The sequence below is a fragment of the Propithecus coquereli genome, unplaced genomic scaffold (genome assembly GCF_000956105.1).
Source record: "Propithecus coquereli isolate 6110/MARCELLA unplaced genomic scaffold, Pcoq_1.0 Scaffold71, whole genome shotgun sequence".
In the NCBI taxonomy this organism is placed as follows: domain Eukaryota; kingdom Metazoa; phylum Chordata; class Mammalia; order Primates; family Indriidae; genus Propithecus; species Propithecus coquereli.
In genome coordinates, this window is record NW_012153174.1 from 3269702 (window position 1) to 3291589 (window position 21888).

General features: G+C 42.9%; 1 protein-coding gene across 1 annotated transcript; it reads left to right on the forward strand.

Annotated features, from left to right (window-relative positions):
• The first annotated feature begins 13292 nt into the window (after positions 1 to 13292).
• Positions 13293 to 21478, forward strand: LOC105824071 (cholesterol 7-alpha-monooxygenase). The gene is made up of 6 exons (XM_012661410.1): positions 13293 to 13510; positions 15070 to 15310; positions 16210 to 16796; positions 18324 to 18454; positions 19840 to 20015; positions 20915 to 21478. Exons 1-6 carry the CDS (start codon positions 13431 to 13433, stop codon positions 21212 to 21214), a joined length of 1515 nt encoding a protein of 504 aa, XP_012516864.1. The 5' UTR covers positions 13293 to 13430; the 3' UTR covers positions 21215 to 21478.
• The last annotated feature ends 410 nt before the right edge of the window (positions 21479 to 21888 follow it).

The following is a 21888-nucleotide window of genomic DNA, read 5'->3' on the forward strand; positions in this document are numbered from 1 at the left end:
CATTTTCTTAATATATCAGAAAGAAGACAACAGAACTGACTTCCCTCTTCAGAACAGATGGAGCAAGTCAGCAGGTCAAGGTGCTAAACCACTTCATGGTTCTTCACGACTTTTTGTTCTGTTAGTCTATGGGGAAAAGTCTTCTTCTCATCCCATTATCTGCTGGGAAAAATAGTACTTCAGTAGGTGACCAAGTTCAAGAACATCTCCAGGGCCGTGAATGTACAGAAAGGTATGCTCTACTCTTTCTGTGCTGCATCTCTTGGGAACCTCAGCCTTTCTCCCGGGAGCTAGGAAAAGTTAAGAAAGCAAAAGTGGCACCCCAGCTAGTGAATTACCCAGTTCTTTTCTGAGAAGCCAAGACCACCTCCCTCTATGGCTCAGTTTGGTTTCTTCCAGTATGTCCCTTTGAAGGTATTTCTCCTTGATTGGAGAGGTAAAAGGAGCCAGGATTGCTTGTGAGGTTGGTTGAGCCCAGTCAGTCTGATGAACACATTGGGCTTCCTGGATTAAGCTTCAGAAGGTCAAGATTGGGTGAGACTTACTACAAAATCAAAGGAAATACTTACCCTTCTTTTATTCTAGGTCCTCAAGCCTGCTTTTAACTTGAGCACATAAATTTCTCCTTGTGGTGAGGCATAGCACAGCAAGGATGTCCTGGGCTTGGAACTAAAGCTTCACAGTATTATGTCGTGTATACATGGAGCAACAGTGTCCACCTCATAGTGCTACCATGTGGGTTAAATGAGCCGAGCTTGTGAAGATCTTGGCACCAAACATAGTGCATTGGCCAGATCTTTTTTGACAATAGAAATGGTGATTTTTTTTTTTTATCAGAAATCAGACAGTGTATTTGTACTCCTGTGGATTAGCTGTATTCCTGAGGGCAGAGACTTTGCCTGTGTTATTTATCTCTGTATCTCCAGCACCTAACAAGAGCATTGCACAAAGTACATACTAAATTCATATGAATGAATGAATGAAATGCATGAAATAAATGTCAGTTGAACGACTGATTCACATCTCTCTAGTGGTGGTACGCTCACCCTTTCCCAAGGCTGCAGTCAGGTGCCTTTGGCTCCCTTACATTTCTCGTGAGGTACTGTTACCGAAAGCTCGGCCACCAGGTGAATGAGGGCAAGTAGTTGAAGAGAAGGAAAGAGATTATTTATTACTTTGCTGGCAAAGGAGGAAAAATGCCAACTATCGTCCCAAAATCCAATTTTTCCTCCCCCATAAGCAAAAATACAGAGCTTTTAATGGGGAGGGTTCTCAGGTTCAGGGTGTTGTTGTCAACTCTGTTGATGGTTCCGATCCTTTTATCTCCAGAATCTGTTGGGACCCCCACTGGTCTGGAGCCAGGCAGGAGCTGCTCAGGATCTCCCCACTGCCTCCCCATCCTCCTCCATATCTCCTGCAATGCAAAGAACAAAGAAAACACTCCCCTGGCCCGCCCAGCCGCTGAACAGAAAACAGTTTTTTACCCCTCTTTTTCAGGCCATCCTCTCTGTTACAGTACTGGGCTATAAAGGTGCAATGCTGAGCATCAATTCAGAAAAATCTTGGGCTGAATCCCGGATTTGCTACTTAATAATACAAACAATTTTGAACGTGGACTGTCCCAAGTAGTAAGCTAAACATTTTACACACACTCTCTTATTTCATCTCCATATCTACATTATGGGCCTTGCACTATAATCATCTCCATTGTGCAGATCAGAAAGCAAAGACTTGGAAAGGATAAGCCTCTTGTCCAAAGGTAAATACTTCATGGCAGAGCCAAGATACAAACCCGGATTTAATTACAGCTTCCTGTCCGTTGACCATTTGCACCATTTCATAAGCTCTGAGCTTTAGTTGTTCTTTTTACTTTCTACTCCTCCTATTTCAGTTCCTATGGTTCGTATATTTCCATTCATGGGGACAGGCATTAGATTCAGGCCCTATATTCTGAGACACAGAGCAAGTTCTTCCTCCACACTGCCGAAAGTGTGGTCCTCTATACTACTGCACGTAAGTAAGGAGGCGAATGACAGGCTGTGGCAGGATTAGAGTTAGATTAAGCTCAGTTTGTCATGTTAGGCCTTCTGGCAACTACACTCCTTTCTTCATCTGGGCCCTTACTGTTTCCCTGCTACAGTAGAAACTCCGCAGGGTCAGGGGTCATGGCTTTCTTGGTCACACTATGTCCCCAGTGCTGACTCAGCACCTGGCTTGTTGTAGGTGCACAATGTGTGTGGGGGGCAGGAGGTGAGAGAGAAAGACAGATGGTGAGACAGAGAGGCCCAGAGAGAGAATAAATAAAACTTTACTGGCTGAAACAGAGAAAAACAGGCAAATGACTTCCCATTTATTCAATATCTGATGCACCAAGCTCTGTGCTAAAAACACATCAAGATATCATAAAACCCATGCACTTAACTTTATGCACTGTACCCTTCATCGGGAAATCCTTAGGTATTTCATTGCAGTCTATTAATAGTTTTGACAACTGTAACAAGCAACCGAATTCCCACCCATCAGATTAGAAGCAGCATATTTGAGCTGTTACAAATGCCATTTGTGGACGTGTGACAGCAGCAAGAAGTGGCGTCCTTATGTAAAGATATAAACCATATATAAGAAGAAAAAATTTCAATATGAATATTCAAGCCTCTGCTTTTCAGGGGGCGTGTGTCTCCTGGGCTTTTGTTGTGTAGAAGAGGGATTGCAAGGAAGAAGAAAGAAGAGGAGATGGGGACAAAGGAAATGGAGATACTCACTAAGGAGGCTCCATTTGAAAAGAGCGTATGGTGTTCCGAGAACGGGTGAGCAAGATGAGACTTAGAAAAGTTTTCCTGGAGTTGTGAATGCATTTCTCATTTACCATTTTGAAAACCCTTTTATTTTGACATAATTATAGAGTCATAGGACATTGCAAAGATTGTACTGAGAGGTCTTTCTGTACCCTTTTCTTTACATTACATTTTTTTTTTTTTTTAGAAATTGGGTCTGGAGTACAATGGCTATTCACAGGCACCATCACTCACTATCTCCTCTAATTCCTGGCTTCAAGCAATCAAGAGATCTTCCTTTCTATTTTTATTTGTTTGTCTTCATTTGGCTGTCTGACAGGCTACTCTAAACGGTTAAATTGCTTGACTATTAGACAGGTGCTTTCTCTGACTGGGAGACCCAGCTGTGATTGGCCCTGTAAAGGTTCAGCTTCTTAATGAGCCATGTTAAAAAAAAAGATATATGCATTTAAAAAGCCCACCAGTCCTGTTACAGCAAGTGGTCCCGAGGACAAACCAAGCGGCACACAGAGAGTTGGAGAATCATAGTTTACTTGCTGGCAGGCTCAGAGGGGCCTCGCCACCAAATTCTGAGCGCCGTCTACCCGATTTTTCCCACTTTTATTAAGTTGTGGTGGTCTGGGGGGTAGGGTGTCAGGTGGTTACTGCCTGCCAGGTAATAGGTTAGTTGATGTGTCAGATAATAGATTTAGTGTTATGCTGATGCTCCAGGTAGTAGATTAGTTGATGGGCCAGGTAATAGGTTAGTGTTATACTGATGCGGGTCTTCCATGAGGGGTGGGGGTCTCAGGTGGCTGATGTGCCAAGTAACAGATGGGGGTTTTCCTTATCATTCCCCCCTTTGATGTCCTTATGTGTCTACTATAGGGCATCATTTCCCAGTGGGTGTCGTAAGTCCAACAGGCTGGCTTGCCCCTTGGGGCTGTACAGGTTCGAATATCACCTATAATGGTGGCAGTCCAGTATTTCTTTCCCCCTGCTGTGGCACACCTGAGCCTGACTATGACATGCTTTGGCATGTAGGTGTGGACTGTGAAACCTCCTGTGGTCCAGAAGCCTCTAGTAATCCCATAAGTGGAGGGAATTCAGGTCCTAGCATAACAAGCCTCAGGGCAGGGTTTCTCTGCCATAGTTGTTAGGACGAGTGCCCCAACCAAGAGGAGGGTAGGGACTGAGGCAGGGGTAGACATGCTATAATGAGCCAAAATACCACAGTTAGGGACGCCCTCTGCAGTCTAGTCCAATCTCCTGGAGCTACCACGAAGAGTCCAATCCCCAGTAAAGTCACTACAACGCCAATGAGGGCCAGGGCCAGTGGTCCCATTTACTCCTGTTCAGTCCTGGCTGTGGCTGTCCTCATTGGGAGACGGTTAAGCTGGATCTTTAGCGGGTTCTGCTGGTCCTGATGTGCAGTCCAGAGATCAGCTTCGTTGTCTGCTTCAGCCTTTTTCACCCAGGAGTGATGGATCCACCGAGTGATACCTGCAACGTTAACAGCAGTGGGAGTAACTGATATCACAGTATGGGGACCCTTCCAGGTGGGCTCTAGGGAGTCCTTTTCTAGTCCTTTACCCAGACTAGAGTGGTGGGGGTGGACAGGGAGACCCAGGGCGATAGGGGTTTTTTCTAGGACGGTGTGGTGGATGTGGCGCATAGTTTGGGCTAAGGTTTGGAGGTGTGTGTTTATATTCAATTCCCCTAGTTGTCTAATATCTCCCCTTCATCGCTTGGTGAGTGGGGGAGGTCTACCGAACAGGATCTCAAAGGATGAATATCCTGTGGGCCCCGGTGTGCACCTGACTCTGAACACGGCTAGGCTTAGCATGTCTACCCAGAGTAATTGTGTTTCCTGACATAGCTTCGCTAGCGTGGTCTTGAGGGTCCGGTTCATGCGCTCTGCTTTCCCTGAGCTCTGTGGCCTGTAGGCTGTACGTAGTTTCCATTGATTCCTAGTGCCTTGGTGAGGGTTTGCATGACCTTCGCAGTGAAGCTTGGTCCGTTGTCACTGCCAAAGGAGAGTAGCAGACCGTACCTGGGGATGATTTCTCTCAGTAGAAGCTTTGCCACTTCCCTAGCCTTTTCGGTCTGGGTAGGGACAGCCTCGACCCAGCCTGAGAAGGTGCATATCACTACCAGCAGATATTTATAGCCCTGACATGGTTTCGCTTCTGTGAAATCAACTTCCACGTCCTCGAATGGAGGGGTTCCGGTGTACTGAATTCCTGGGGCAGGTCTCGGCCTGACCACTGCATTGTTTTTAGCACAGGTCTGGCAGCGGGCGCTGACTGCTGCAGCGATGGGCGGAAGTTTGGCGATGTAGTAGTACCGGGTGAGTAGCTGCATGAGGGCTGTTTTCCCTAAGTCAGTCGGGTTGTGATGTCGGGAGACAAGAGAGTATGCTGATTTATTGGGGATAAAGATGTTATGGTTCCGTAGGTGCCACCAACCGTCTGAGTCCTTCTTGGCCTTCTCCTGCTCTGCCCACTGGTTCTCTTCTGGAGAATATTTTGGTTCTTCAGGCCACTCGGGTGCCAACAAGATTTGGCATTGGGTTGGAGTGTTGTCCTCTGAACATTCTCAGGTGGCTGCAATTTTGGCTTCTTGGTCTGCCAGGCGATTGCCGGTGGCAATTGGATCTGTGCCCTTTTGGTGCCGTTGACAGTGGATGACCGCAATTTCTTTTGGCTCCCAAACTGCCTCCAGCAGTTGGACAATTTCATCCCTATTTTTGATCTCCTTTCCACCTGCAGTCAGCAGTCCTCTCTCCCTGTATATTGCCCCGTGGATATGTATTGTGGTAAAGGCATATTTAGAGTTCATGTATATGTTTGCCTTCTTACCCTGGGCATGCCTGAGGGCTTGGATGAGGGCCCATAGCTCCGCTCTTTGTGCCAACCACCCTTGGGGCAAGGAAGCTGACATGATGACCTCATTAACTGTGGTGACAGCGAAGCCCACCAGTCGGTTCCCATCCTGGATAAAACTACTGCCATCCCTGTAGAGTTCAACGTCTGGTGCCGGTAGAGGACTATTTCTCAGATCTGGCTGGCTTGCATAGACCTCCTCTACCACCTCGGTGCAATCATGGTCCAGGGGCCCTGGCTCAGTGATGGGATTCAAGGTCCACACAGTCTCCAGGGCGGCCTGCGGATTTTCACATAGCAGTCCTTGATATTGCGCTAACTGATTGCTTGAGAGCCACCAGTGCCCTGAGGTGTTCATTAGAGATATTGCTGTATGAGGGACTGGCGCACGGAGGTTCTGTCCCAGTGTGAGTTTGTCTATTTCCTTGACTAGCAGGACGGTGGCCACCAGTGTGCAGAGGCAAGGCGGCCATCCTGCCGCTGCCGGATCCAATTGTTTTGACAAGTAAGCCACTGGTCTCTGCCACGGGCCCCACAGTTTGAGTCAAAACCCCCAGAGCCACTTGTTTCTTCTCGTGGACAAACAGGTTAAAGTCTTTTGTGAGGTCCGGTAGCCCTAGTGCGGGAGCACTTTTTAGTAAGTCTTTATTTCCTGGAAAGCCCTTTCCTGACTCTCAGCCCATTCCAATTCTTTGTTTTCAGGCCCACATAGGGCCTCGTACACAAGCTTGGCCTTTAGGCAGAAACCTGGGATCCAGATGCAGCAGAATCCAGCCATGCCGAGGAATTCTCTGAGTTGTCGCCAACTGGTCGGCCTGGGAATTGTACAGATGGTGTGCTTCCGCTCATGTCCCAGTGTCCAGCACCCCTGAGTGATGTGGAAGCTGAGGTACTTCACCTGTTGCCCGCAGATCTGTGCCTTTTTCCAGGAGACTTTGTATCCTTGGCAGTGAGCAATTGGCGCAGGCACCGGGTTCCCCGGTGGCAGCCTCCTCTGGTTGGGCTTGCTAGCACGAGGTCTTCGACGTACTGTAGAAGTGGGCAGCAGGTTTTGTCTTGCGGAAAGGAGACGAGGTCAGTGGCCAGAGCCTCCCCCAATAGAGTTGGTGAATGTTTAAATCCCTGTGGTAGTCATGTCCAGGTCAGCTGGGTTTTCCTTCTAGTCTGAGGATCCTCCCACTCGAAGGCAAACAGGGGCTGGCTCTTCAGAGCGAGCTACATGCAGAAGAAGGCATCCTTTAAGTCCAGGCAGGAGAACCACGCAGCATCAGGAGGAATGAGGCCCAGGAGGGTGTATGGATTTGGTACCACGGGTGGAGAGTCACTGTAGCCTCATTAATCAGTCACAGGTCTTGGACGGGGTGGTATCCACCTCCTTTGGGCTTTTTGACTGACAGGAGGGGAGTGTTCCACATGGGTTGGCACTCCACCAAAATCCCCTCCCACTTAAGCCTCTCGATGTGTTGCTGAATTCCCTCTCAAGCCTCCATGGGGATGGGGTACTGTTGTCTCCTGGTTGGTTGGGCTCCCGGTTTCATCTCCATCACCAGGGGTGCATGTTGGTGTGCAAGACCAGGGGGAGGGGGGGTTGTCCTCTGCCCAGACCAACGGAAAATCCTGCCAGAAGTCAGGTGGGTTCTGTTCCTCTTTGGCCTTGTCGTATAGCTTCCATTCCGTTTCCTGGGGCAGGGTGACCGCCATTATGAGAGTCTCTGGGGCACTGAGTGTGAGGCTCGCAGTCCCTTCCAAGTGGAAGGTGATCTGGGCTTCCAGTTTGCTCAGGATATCTCAACCTGGGAGGGGAATGGGGCAGTCTGGTAGGTATAGGAATTCACGTCTTATCTGGTGGCCACCCCATCTGGCATATTCGGGATTGGCAGAAGGGTCGAACTACTCGAGCTCCAGTGGCTCCCACAATAGTGGTTTCCCACTTTGTAAGTGGAGCCACCGGGGTTGTTACCACCAAGTGTTCTGCCCCAGTGTCCACCATGAACGTTATTGGTCGGCCTCCCACTCCCATTATGACCATGGGCTCCTGGGGGCCAAGAGTCCGGGAACCCAGTGGGTCCTATTCCAAGTCTACTCCAGTGAGATCAATGAGGTCCTGGGTCTCTGGCTCCTGCTGGAATCCCCTTGGCAGGTTCCTGTTTGGCAGTGAGTGGTTTCTTTTGCTGGGGCATTAATGCTTCCAGTGACCAAACTCCTTACAATAGGCACACTGGTCAGACTTCAGGGTCCCTCATCTCCTCGGTCCTCCTTCCCATAGGGGGCCAGGTTTCTTGGCTGGGTCAGGTCTTCCGAAGGCAGTGGCCAGGAGAGCAGCTTTCTGCTTCATTCTCTTGTCATTCTCCCTCTGGGCAGTCCGATCTCGATTAACATAGACCTTCTGGGCCACTTCCATCAGCTGCGTGATGTTCATTCCTGCAAACCCGTCAAGTTTCTGGAGTTTCCATCGGATGTCAGTATAGGACTGCTCAACAAATGTGGCATTCACCATCCGCCGATTTTCGGCTGCCTCTGGGTCAATGGGTACACATGTAGACCGGGTCGACCTCACATGGACGCTCGTAGAATTTGCTCGGTGATTCCTCCAGCTTCTGGGTGATCAGAGTGACTTTGTTCATGCTGGTTGGTTTTGTGGCTCCCTTCCGAACCCCATGGAGGAGAGCTTCCTGATACCTTCCAAGTGCCTCTCTTCCACTCGGGGAGTTGAAATCCCAATCCTGGCTGTTCTTGGATGCTGCTCTCTGTGCCCACTGCTCCACGTCCAGGGTCCCTGCTGGAGTCTGGTACTGGAGCCACCTCTGGGTCCCAGCTACAATCTGGCATTGTTCTTCTGTGTTAAAAAGGGTCAGAAGGAACTGGCGGCAGTCTTCCCAAGTGAGATGGTGAGTCTGAAAGATGGATTCCAGGAGGTCAACGAGGGCCTGAGGTTTTTCAGAGTATGGCATGGTGTGGTGCTTCCAGTTCAGAAGGTCAGTGGTGGAGAAGGGCTGGTAGTACAAGACTGGCTGACCTGGCTGAACGGACCCATCGTCCGTAACCTGCATCGGACCTTGCACCCCACGCAGGGGCATCTGGAGGGCTGAAGCTGGGGCCTGAGCTGACCGTAGTGGGCGGGTGATGGGAGTGTCGGCACCAGGTTGGTCCAGAACTGGCAGCAGGGAGACTGACGGTGGCGGGGTGTCTGGTGGATTCGAGGGTACTTCAGGAGGTGTCACGGTAGGGTTGTAGGGCGGTAATGGTGGATCCTCTTCAGGAACTTCCTGATAGATGGGTTTGGACAGTTTGGAGTCTCTGGTCCTTTGGGCCACAAAAATCCTGCTCTGTCCCTTATTAGCACAGAATCAGGCCTAAGGGGGCATGGTCTGAGCAATCTCTAGCCATGAATCTATGTAAGGGAATTGGTCAGGGTGGCCGGGAGTCCTGGTCGCAATTCTCCAAACTGCTCGCATGGTCGGGAGGTCTAAGGTTCCTGTGCGGGCCAGTCAACCCCGAATGTGGGCCATTCGTGTTCACAGAAGGCCTAAGTCTACTGGGACTCAGTGTGACGCCATAATCTCCCATGAAACCCTTCTTAAAGTTCCTTAACATGCATTTAAGAACCGTAGGCTTAGATTCTACGCTACCCATCCTAGACCCTTGAATGGTGTGGCAGCTCAACAGACAAAGAGGGGGTTTCTCTCAGGTGTCCGCCTGGCTGCGACCCTTGTGGGAACTTAGGCGTGTCTTGGCGAAGGTGTGCCTGTATAAACCCCGGGCCTGGTTGCTCCCTTTAGGGGAGTGAATCACCGTTATGCTGTATGACACCGCCGCAGAACCGCAGGTGAGGACCCGCTCAAGTTCCGTAGCCGTAGCCGTGGAACCACAGTCACTCTTCACTCACGCATTCAGACAGGCAGAGGCTACACATTCCCGCCCTGGGAATTCCCTGCACTCAGGAGGTGATCGAGCTCCTCTCTGCCGTCTGAGGGGCCTGACTTGGGCGGGTCCCTGTACCTTACCTGGTCCGATGCCTCCAGACCTGATTTGACTTGTCCTTCCCCCCGGTGTGTCCGGGCGAGTTCAGGACCCTGCGGCTGGTGGGAGCTCCTGGGGAGTGAAGATATTCCACAAAATGGTGGTTGGCGCCGGTTCGCTTTTGTTATTGAGGTCCTGCTGGTCACACCCATCCCCGAACTGGTGGCTTCAAGGGGCCAGCGCTATCGGTTTTCCTGGTCAGGGAACCAAAATGTTACAGCAAGTGTTATAGCAAGTGGTCCTGAGGACAGACCGAGTGGCACATGGAGAGTCAGAGAATCAAAGTTTATTCGCCGGCGGCTCAGAGGGGCCTTGCCACCAAATTCTGAGCGCTGTCTACCCGATTTTTCCCACTTTTATTAAGTTGGGGTGGTCTGGGGGGTGAGGTGTCAGGTGGTTAATGCCCGCCAGGTAATAGGTTAGTTGATGTGTCAGATAATAGATTTAGTGTTATGCTGATGTGCCAGGTAATAGATTAGTTGATGGGCCAGGTAATAGGTTAGTATTATGCTGATGCAGGTCTTCCGTGAGAGGTGGGGATCTCAGGTGGTTGGTGTGCCAATTAACAGATGGGGTTTTCCTTATCAGTCGAAATATATTTCATGTGCACAAAGCCCTGAAAAACCTAAATAGATTCTGAGAAAAATCTACGTACTGCCCTCCAATGATTGATGTTAATAATTATGATCACAAATCATACAAAGGTTTGTGATCTCTGTTTAAGGAAGCAAATCTACAGCCCAAACCGGAAACAACCCTAATGTCCATTAATAGGCAATCAGTTAAATAAATTATAGTACATTTATTCAATCGAAGACTAAGCAGATATTAAAAATAATGAGGTATATGCGTATATATAGTCATGGAAAATGTCCAAGTTATGGTAGTCAGTTTTTTTAAAATACTATAAAAAAAACCAACGTCTTTAATATAACCTCATCTTTGTGTGTGGGTGTTTACGAGTGAGTCATCACGTATCTCCACTTTGTCTAGTCCAGAGGTCACTTTTTGTCATTTTACTTGATCTCAAAGTAGCATGTGATACAGTTAATCACTCTTCTTTCTTCAAACGCATTCTACTTTTGCCTCTGTGACATCACGTTCCCTGGGTTTTCTTCCTGGTTCTTCCTAATCCATCTCTTCTCCTCACCCTCTCTGACTGCCCCCTGTGAATGGAATGCCCTATGGCTGGGTGCTGGATGCTATTTATGACTTCTCTGGTTTTACTTTCTCCCTAGGTGATTTCATAGGGTCTCCTGGCTTTAAATACCATCCAAATGCTCTGAGATTTATATCTCCAACCCTGACCTTTTCTCCTTAGTTTCAGACTCACACTCGGAGGTCTCCCAAACTGCAAATGTACAAATAGTATTCTCAGCTGTGTTAAGTAATAAGTGACTGAAAACGAGAGTGACACTCAACTGAGGTTTATTAAGCCAAAGTCTGAGGACGTGCCCAGGAAAAGTACCGACCACAAAGTGTCTGTGGACTGGGCTCTCCGCAGAGGGATTTGAGAATTCTGTATTTAAAGGGAAGGGTATACAGGGAAAAAAAAAAAAAAAACATGGAAGGCAGATGGGACGAGCAGTGAGGCAAATGATTGCATTTAGGTGAAGCTCTATTTACTGCTCAGTAAATCTACATTTTACATAAGATGGACATTTAAGAAAAAGGGAGTATAGGAAATAGTCTATTTTGCAGTCTTCTAAGGGTGGGTGGAAGAGGGATGGAATTTATCTCTTCTGTGATCCGCCTCTGTTGATAAGTTTGTAATTGACATTCGGGAGTTTAGGCTACTGTCCTAAGGTTGTAATTAACATGCGCTTGTTTTATAGGGGGCTATATATCTTGAAAGGTTTTTAGGGCTGAAGGAAATCAGAAATATTTTACCCCAAAATACATTTCTTTGACATATTTTGAGATGGCAGAAATAATGCTACAAAGCTGCCTTTGCGGGGGCGGAGGTGGGGGATGCAGGGGGTGAAATTTGCATCTGTAGAGAATCTCCATTAAATGCAGCCAGGTCCTGCATATACAATCCAGCGAAGATTAACTGAGAGTCTGACACCTTTAAAGGTCTGAGCAGAAACATCTACTATCTATTCTTCTTGAGGGCCGTGACTGAGGCTTTTCTACATAACAAGACCATCTTTGCTAGCCAGGCTTCCTTTCTCCCTCCCATAACCCATCCACCAAAAACCTGCTTAGTCATCCTCCAAGCCCCTCCACTTTTTACAAAAAGCCTCTGTACCTCTGAGGAGTTGAGCTTGGGGGAAGGTGGCAGTGCTGGCACGTCTCAGTTCCCAAGCCTCGTTCTCCCTTTGCCATAGTGAGTTTTGGGGTCCCGAGATTTTTATTTCTCCTTCACACCTGTTGCCCTTCAAAATCTCTCTCCTCTCTCCCCACTCCCAAGCATCCCTGTATCAACTAGCTTTTGCCTCCTTTATTGTCTTTTGTCTTAACCCATTTTCCCCTCATTCACTCTGTTTCAGTAGGATACTCTCTTCTTTCATGGTCCTTAGACACACTGAGTTTATCCTTGACCCAGGACATCTGCATTTGCAGCTCCCTGCTCCTGGAATATTTTCTTCCTTCTGATTTTCACATGTCATTCAAATATCAATGCCACCTTTTCAGAGAGCCCTTCTCTGATCCCACCTATGTAAAGTTGTCTTCATCCCCCAATAGCTCTCTTTACCCTATTTTGTTTTATTCATAACACATTTTGTTATCTGTCTCTCCACTGGAATAGAATCTCCATTAGAGTAGGGAGCCTGTCTTGTTAATGCCTATAACCAGAGTCCCTTTCAACAGCTCTTGGCACCTATAAATCTCAATTAATACTTACATTTGCATAGAAATGAAGTTTGGAAGAATATATGCCAAACGGTTAACAGTGGTTAGCTCTGAGTGGAGAGTAATGTGGGGGGATAAGTTATGAATTCATGTTCACTTTCTACCAAGATATGTTTCAGTTAGTCTTAAATTATTTGAAATGAAATGTATAACTTTAATAATTAGAAAAATTAATAAACATATTTTAATTACAAAAATGATAGATAAAATTTTGATGCTCAAAATAAGCTATATTTATCTGGAAGATGCATATGTATGGAATACTCTCTTTCTTAAGGATGTTAAGTAAGTAACATGTTACTATATGTTATAAACTATCTATGATTTTGTAAAAGCATTGCGTGAAGCAACAGAAATGTTTCACCCAGTTCTCTTTCTTCTGAATTTGATCGTCGTTATCTCTCTGGCAAACCATTTAAATTGATTCTTCTTCAAAAGGTAAAAAGATCAAATTAGTAGCTTGATAAATAACTTGAACTTGTTTTTCTTTAAATTATTATATTTTACACATTTATTAGATATGTTCATCTTGAACAGATTTATTTGTTCTTTTTATAGACATACCAAACTCATAATATTGGCTGTTGTCCCCAAGTCCGAATGTTATGTCAACATGTGTTTGAGAGACCTTCAACTTATCAAGTATTGCAGGTTTCTGATTGTGTTGGAACCTCTTCTGATACCTGTGGACTTAGTTCAAGGTCAGTTAATACCCCACTTTTTTTCCTAATAAGATGAATAAATGGCTAATTGTTTGCTTTGGTCACCCAAGTTCAAGTTAATGGATCAGGGTTATATGAATATAAAAAGTCTAGCTTGAGTCTTTACTCAGTGACACCCTTATTCTTGTAGTCAGAGATTCTCCTCCTCAGAAGTTTTACACTAGATTTGCAAAATGATGACCATGTCTTTGATCTTGGGGATTGTTGCAGCAGTGTGCTGTTGTTTATTGCTGATTCTTGGAATGAGGAGAAGGTAAGGAAAGTTTTATCTTTAAATTGCCTTTTAATGCATTCATTTAATGTTCTTTTACCTTAATTATGATATAATAAATTTTATTTTCTATACTTATACACATTAGCATTTTCTTCCTTAATTTTTTAATTAAAAATTTCATTTAAATTTTAAAAATGATATTTTTTTAACTGTGTCTAACAAAATATATAATGTCAGCTTCTCTTTTTAGTATTGGCATATACTAATGGTAATGTATAAATGTATATACTTGTTAAACTTAACTGACAGAAATTGTATACGATCTCTGTGTGTATTTATGTTCATATGTAAAAAAGACTCCCAAATTAGTAATGATACAAGTAGCAAGTGGAAATCTGTAATGGAAAGGGTTTCTATCACATAAATTAAATAGGTGCTCTGACTAAATATTCTCTTTTCAGCTCATTCTTGTGCATAGACTCAGCCTAAGCCTGGACAACAGCATGAAGCCTGAGTTCAGGCTTTCATTATACTTTTCTTATTAATGTTCATCAACCCTGGCGAATTGGGAAACTTTGCTAAGTGTATGGGACATCAATTTGATTTATTTACAGTTGGTTCAAGAATACAAGAAAAACAAATAGAGTCAGATCCAGAGCCATAGTTTATTTAACTTCTGATTGGCTCAAAGAGTATTTGGATGAGAGAATATATAGATACTCTCTGCTATGTCAACCTCAAAAAGAGGAACAGCCCCCAACATATCCTTAGCTATGTGGATTGCTATGTGTGTTTACCTTTTGCAAGCTTCTTTGTCCTATGGTATTTTAATGTAGGCCTAATAGTTTGTAGTTTTAATTAAACTACTTATCTGCAAACTAAGAAAATGAAAATAATTACTTTATACTACATTATTCTATCAAGAGGGACAGTAGTTGATGCTGTAAAATAAATTTATATTTCCTAATAAAAACATTTTAAAACAGCATGAAAAAACATTGAATTACAATTGATGATCCTCTCAATGTTTCTCAACTTCATTTTATAATAAGATAATTTCTTAAATGAGATTCTCCTTCTCTTCAACTATTATTACAGAATAATAATATCTTTAAACTTTTAAGATTTTGAAAATTTCAATTCTGCAATCCTCTCTATTAGTCAGTGTTCTACATCTTTAAAGAAAACAACCAAATGAAACATTTTGAGATACTTAGACAAATGATGCTTAGAAAAAAAAATATATACTAGAATGTAATTTTGTTTATACACTGAGAGCAGGAATCTTGTTGGCCTTATAGATCCTTGTACTCCCATCTTTATAAAAGTGACTAGGACATAGTTCATAAGTGTTTGTTGAATGTATACATGGATAGATCAATGGATAGATTTAGTAATCATTTTCACCAACGTATCATGTTACTAGGTTAACATAATCTATTACTGTAGTAAAAGAGCAGGGCCCCATTAATGAAAGAAGTATCTGTAAACTGTAGAGTTTTTAAGTTTGAACTCAGTGGTAAAAATTTGTAAACCTAATGTAAATGAAAAACCAAATGTGCAATTACCCATAGCTGTCATACATTTGTGTCTTCTAGGCAAAAGGGCGAACCACCTTTAGAGAATGGGTTGATTCCATACCTGGGCTGTGCTCTGCAATTTGGGGCCAATCCTCTTGAGTTCCTCAGAGAAAATCAAAAGAAACATGGTCATGTTTTTACCTGCAAACTAATGGGAAAATATGTCCACTTCATCACAAATCCCTTGTCGTACCATAAGGTGTTGTGTCATGGAAAATATTTTGATTGGAAAAAATTTCACTTCGCTACTTCTGCAAAGGTAACCAGTTTTGTATTTATACAGCATTCTGTTTTTTTTTCCTATCTTTTTATATGTCAATCTATTTAGTAATTTTGATGTACTTAGATTTTAAGATAGAGGAGTTGAAGAAAATTATCCTCATGTGGAGATTCTTAGAAACATAAATGAATAAAAGTAGACATAGCTTCTTTGTATTAATCATTAAAAAATCAAAATAATTATAGATTTCTCATTTGTTAACCAGTTAATGAGGATAAAATAAAGGTTAAATCCTTTACTGAGCCAGATGAAACTGTATGAGAAATGTAGATGCAAATTCATCATATCCGCAGAGTCTACACAGTACCCAGAGTGCGTGTGGTGGAAAACTTAACATTTAATGATTGTTTTTTACCACACTCATGCCACACGCATGCTCCATTTTGTTAAGGAATTGGCCAGATATGTTGGCATCATTTAGATGTAGCCTAAGAAGCTCTATGATAGAGAAAAACATTAATCAATACTTACTGAATTTTTGCAAAGAAATATTAGACATGGTCTTTGCCACTAAGCTAAAAGTTTGGTTAAAACACATCTATGAAGAATGTAAAATAGAAAACTAATGATCTAAAAACATTATCAATTAGCTAATGTGCAAATAGTGTGCAAATAAGTTCACTAACATAAGAAATAAGCAATAGACAAATTGAGTGGTCCAAGGAGTTTCACTGAAAAACTGGAATTTAAACTTGTGCCCTAAAAGAAAGGTATGATTCTGCCATTTATTTGTAAAATATGAAGAAATTGTATGTGGGAAGGTCAATTTCCCTTTTTTGACAAGTAGGGATCATGAAAGTATCTAATCGATGTTTCGGTCATCTACTAGTACTAGGTCAGGTTTCATTTCTTTGTTTTCACGTTTTATTTGCTGTCAGGCATTTGGGCACAGAAGCATTGACCCGAGCGATGGAAATATCAGTGAAAACATAAACGACACTTTCACCAAAACCCTGCAAGGCGATGCCTTGAATCCCCTCACGGATGCCATGATGGAAAACCTCCAGCTTATCATGAGACCTCCAGTCTCATCCGAGTCCAAGGCCGCTGCCTGGGTGACGGAAGGGATGTATTCCTTCTGCTACCGAGTGATGTTCGAAGCGGGGTATCTGACTCTCTTTGGCAGAGACCTTGGGAGGCAAGACTCACAAAGAGCACATATTCTGAACAGCCTCGACAACTTCAAGCAATTTGACAAGGTCTTTCCGGCCCTGGTAGCAGGCCTCCCCATTCGCATGTTCCAGACGGCGCACAGAGCGCGGGAAAGGCTGGCGGAGAGCTTGAAGCACGAGAAGCTCCGGCAGAGGGACCGCGTCTCAGACCTGGTCAGCCTGCGCATGCTGCTCAATGACACGGTGTCCACCTTTGATGACCTGGAGAAGGCCAAGACGCACCTCGCAATCCTCTGGGCGTCGCAAGCAAACACCATTCCGGCGACTTTCTGGAGCTTATTTCAAATGATTAGGTGACCAGCAACCTACCTGTTTCTTTCTTCCCTTTTTTCCTTTTTCTTTAACCATTTTAACTTACAAAAAAAAAAAAAAAAGAAACATAGTACTTTCTCATGTCATCAATCAACAGTGTAGTACTTACGCTTGTAAATGTTTAGCATGTATTGGCTCATTCATCCTCACAAAACCATCAGTAGCTGTGACTGGTAAGCGTGTTTTGCAGAAACAATGACAGTCCCAGAGAAAGGGACGTCCTCCAAGCCTCAGAGCTCCATGTGCTGGCAGCAGGTCAGTTCAGGCCAGCTGGCCCAGAGCCCTTGCTCTTAACCCCACACTCTTCCCTATGTCGCTGACCGAGGTCTGTGAATGCAGTCTTCACAATCATAAAAATATATTTAAGCGATTATTGACTTTGGGGCAATGATCAGGGCGGTGCCTATGCCTTATTCATTTGTGCATTCACAATTTGGTTTTTTTTTGCTCCATTAGTAATTGTTGTCTTACTGTTTATTTGACCAACTATGGTAGCTATGAATCAATCATAATCTATTATCATTGATAAGAGATTTAGCTAGGTTTTGCCTTTTAAAATTCTGTGTAACAAAACAATTGTATATAACATATTTTACATAGCATGATTTCTTTCCAAAGTGTTAGTCTTTTGGGAATTTGAAATTAAAATGGTTTATTGGATTGTTTGAATTAAATTGAATGTTTAGTATCATGTAGACACAAAATTACTATTCCATAGAATTGAGAATGCCAAATTTCCATTGATGTCTGGTGATTTTATATAAAAAATATTAAAATTTAATTACATATATAAAACCCATTATTAATTTGTCACAAATATTAAAATATCTTCCAAAATTATTACTTGAGAAAGCTCCTCCATAATAAATGCACGTATTTACAGGAAGGGCATTAATATCAATTTAATATCATAAAGATAATCATAGCCATATTTTATGATAGTGATACAAGTACTTATCAGTCAAACATTTCTGAGACTCAATTTACTGTAACTATATAATATAGATCCCCTAACGATGGCACTGAGACTCCAATAAAGTTCCATGCACAAAAATGAAGTAGCCCTCATTTCACAATTCACAATTATAATATAAATGGAAAAGCTGTTGTTCTACCTGAAATCATGGCATGAATTTTAAGAATGAATTTAAATTTCTGTTTGGAATTTCATCAATACTTTGTAATTGCTATCTTAGATGAAAATTTCCTTCTAAATTACTGTCTAAATATGACTACTTTGTCTAATCCTTATTGGAATTATTTATTTATAGAAGTCTGACTGTTTCACTCTTACATAGCAAAGCCCTTTTAAGGTGACCGTTCTTGCTAATATCCAAGGACATAAACCCAGTTACAAATGGAGTGAAAGGAAACAGGAATGTTCCTTTTCCTCTTTCCCTGACATCTTGACCACCTAGTTAAAAAAGGGGGCAAAGGCCTATGTATTTGCACATGTTAGGATGTGGAAAAAGGTTATTTTCTGTACATCTTTTTTTTTCTTTTAATAGGAATCCTGAAGCAATGAAAGCAGCTACTGAAGAAGTGAATAAAACATTAGAGAATGCTGGTCAAAAAGTCAGCTTTGGAGGCAGTCCTATTTGTTTGACTCGGATGCAGCTGAATGACCTGCCGGTACTGGGTGGGTGAGCTTGCCATGCTCCATTTCATTTACTGTGTCCCACTACTAACAGTAATGGGCAACATATATTATGCACCTAACTGAGTTCTAGGCATTAAGCTAAGTATTTCGTATGAGTTGTCTCACTGAATCCTCACAACAATCCTATGACTTAGGACTATTACTGTTTCTATATACCAAGAGAGGAACTGACACCTAGATGTTGAGCTACTGCCTGGGGATTGAATGATGGAGCCAACTGCAGTGTTAATGCAGGACCCTTAAGCCTGTGCTCTCAGTCACCACCCTGCATTGCCCCACCACGTCTCCCATATTTCTCTTACCGCTGACCTTATGGTTAATGGAAGCATCTTATTCATTTTTGTAAAACAAAGGCGGGGGGAATGTACCATCAAGAAACCACAATTAGCTGCATGGATTCAGTGGTGGAATTGAAGTAAAGGCTATCTGATTTTTTCTTTGTTTTGCTTTTCTATATTTTATAAAAATATAAAAGTATGATATGTTTATAGTAAGAACATTTTTTTTTTTGGTTTTGTTATTTTGTTTAAAGGAATGAAACCAATATGTGCTTTTAGGGGCAGTGTGTCTTTGCAGAAGGGACAGGAGCAGGAAGCTTAAGTTCCTGTTGAGCCTGACCTGGGAGATCTTGGACATGTCACTTCTCTTTTGGGGGCCTTACTTGTCTTATTTGTAAAATAAAGGTCTAACGTTCTGTGGTTTCATATACAATCATGTGCTGAGCACCTAAAACGTGGCAGTTAAAGGATAAAGCTAGAGGCCAGGCTGGACCTCTCATGAGATCTCTGTACTTCGGCCATTCTTGGGGTAGTTCTTGGTCCCTTTGCATGTTCACCAGATGCAGGGCATCACCATACAGCACCAGGTAGTGGACGGATAAAAACTGGAAGCTGCATTTAACATCTGGAAAATATATCTATATAAAACTGTTATCAGTATATTAAATCTCAAAAGTGATCAACTTTGAATAATTCACATACAGATGAGTTATTGATTTTTCCAATTTTATGAGATGTTTAGTATCATATAGAAACAAGGTTATTTTTTCATAAAACGTTGGAAACCTATTTCCCGTTAATGACCAAGAAGATTATATCTTTATCAAAAGATTATTATTAACTCAGATGATCAGGTTAAAAAATACATTCAGACACAATTGAATCATTGATAACAGCATAGTGGTAATAGAAAAAAACTTTGGGAAATTTTTATCTGACCAGCTTTTCATAGTTGGTTCATCTTTGTGTTATGGGCTGCCAGAAGTATTTTAGACTCTGTATGATGTGGCCTTCAAATACTTGATGTGTTCTTTTCCCTCCCTTCCTTCATTCCTTCTTTTCCTTTCTTCCTTTTAAAATATTTAGACAGTATCATCAAGGAATCTCTGAGGCTTTCCAGTGCCTCCCTGAACATCCGGACAGCTAAGGAGGATTTCACTTTGCACCTGGAGGACGGATCCTATAACATTCGGGAAGATGACATCATAGCTCTCTATCCACAGTTAATGCACTTAGATCCAGAAATCTACCCAGATCCTTTGGTAAGTGACTGCTCATCAAAGTTCAATATCTGGGTGATATCTACCCAGATCTAAATAAAGAGGAAGGTTATAGTTGTAGAATTGATTTGACCATTGTAGCCATGTTATGTCAGACATTCATATATTTTTAAAAATTTGGATGGTGGCCTGAATTTTTAATTTTTAGTCCTGGTAATTGTCATCACATAGTCTTTGCTCAATTATATTTACAGTCATGATAATAAAACAGCCACCTTTCTTTTTCCTTAAAAAGCACCTGCTCCCGGCCAGGCGCGGTGGCTCACGCCTGTAATCATAGCACTCTGGGAGGCCGAGGCGGGCGGATTGCTTGAGCTCAGGAGTTCGAGACCAGCCTGAGCAAGAGCGAGACCCCGTCTCTACCAAAAATAGAAAGAAATTAGTCGGACAACTAAAACTATATAGAAAAAATTAGCCGGGCATGGTGGCGCATGCCTGTAGTCCCGGCTACTCCGGAGGCTGAGGCAGGAGGATTGCTTGAGTCCAGGAGTTTGAGGTTGTTGTGAGCGAGGCTGATGCCACAGCACTCACTCTAGCCCGGACAACAGAGTGAGACTCTGTCTCAAAAAAAAAAAAAGCACCTGCTCCCAAGTCCAGGAAATTGGGGGCTAATATATTCACCCTTCTAGTCTGTAATGGGAACCGTTTTTTCTCGTTCTGCCTGGCTGAGAACTAATCATCCAGGCAGGATAGGAAGGATCACAAAGCTTTCTGGTTCAGTCAGTTCTTGTTGAGCTCCTGTTCCTTCTTACTTTCTGGTTCAGTGTGGAGTCTGTGCTAACTTACAAATGGAGTGGATTTAAAAAGAAAATTATTGAAGAAAGAGATATATTTCTTTAAAAATAGCTTAGAGGCTTGTTTTCTTTGTATTTTTATTGCAGACTTTTAAATATGACCGATTTCTTGATGAAAATGGGAAGACAAAGACCACCTTCTACAGCAATGGACTCAAGTTAAAGTATTACTACATGCCCTTCGGATCAGGAGCTACGATATGTCCTGGAAGATTATTTGCTGTCTATGAAATCAAGCAATTTTTGATTCTGATGCTTTCCTGTTTTGAACTGGAGCTTGTGGACGACCATGTTAAATGTCCCCCTTTGGACCAGTCCCGTGCAGGGTTGGGCATTTTACCACCATTAAATGATATCGAGTTTAAATATAAATTCAAACATTCGTGAAAATGTGGTTGGAAAAAGAAAACTCTAGATGAAATTACAGGACGGCAGAACACCATCACTAAACAGCTCCTTCGGACAAATGCATTTATAGTGGTGAAAGTGATTCAGCAGGTCCAATTCTGTTAGCTGATGCTTGCTTTGAATCTTAACATTTTGGTGACAGTTTCCAGATGCAATCTTAGACTGTGCTACTAAACAGAACTACTTTCTGGGAGCACAATAATTTGGTTTTATTTATAAGTCAATGAATGTTCATATAGCCAGGGACCGAATTTCATTATTTTCAGACGAAAACACCTTTTTTTCTTTTTAAAAATGAAGATATGTATTTCAATTGGCAGAATTTCTTTTTTCCTAAGGAAACGGCTTTATTTTTATAAAACCACTCAACAATTATGAAAAGTGTTCAAATTCACGTTTTAGTGAAACTGCATTATTTTTTGACGAGGGGTGAGGTTCTTTACGTGTGATCATATATCACAAAGGATATTTTGAAGGATTATACCATGTCTTTTAATAAAAAGGAAATATTTTTCAGCTTTCTCTACGTCCAGTATTCAGGGCTTTTAAAATGATGATCTTGATGTCCTGAAAACATGAAAGGTGGTTTTAATATTTTCCCTTTAGTTTTAATTTATTGTTGCTGGAAACTCTATGTCTGGTTTCAACTAACT

Excerpts from the sequence above, each read along its gene's own strand:
- LOC105824071 (XM_012661410.1), top strand. The coding sequence starts at position 13,431 with ATGATGACCATGTCTTTGATCTTGGGGATTGTTGCAGCAGTGTGCTGT. Across the intron at positions 16,797-18,323 it reads AGCTTATTTCAAATGATTAG|GAATCCTGAAGCAATGAAAG; the intron begins GTGACCAGCAAC and ends TTCTTTTAATAG. Across the intron at positions 20,016-20,914 it reads AAATCTACCCAGATCCTTTG|ACTTTTAAATATGACCGATT; the intron begins GTAAGTGACTGC and ends TTTTTATTGCAG.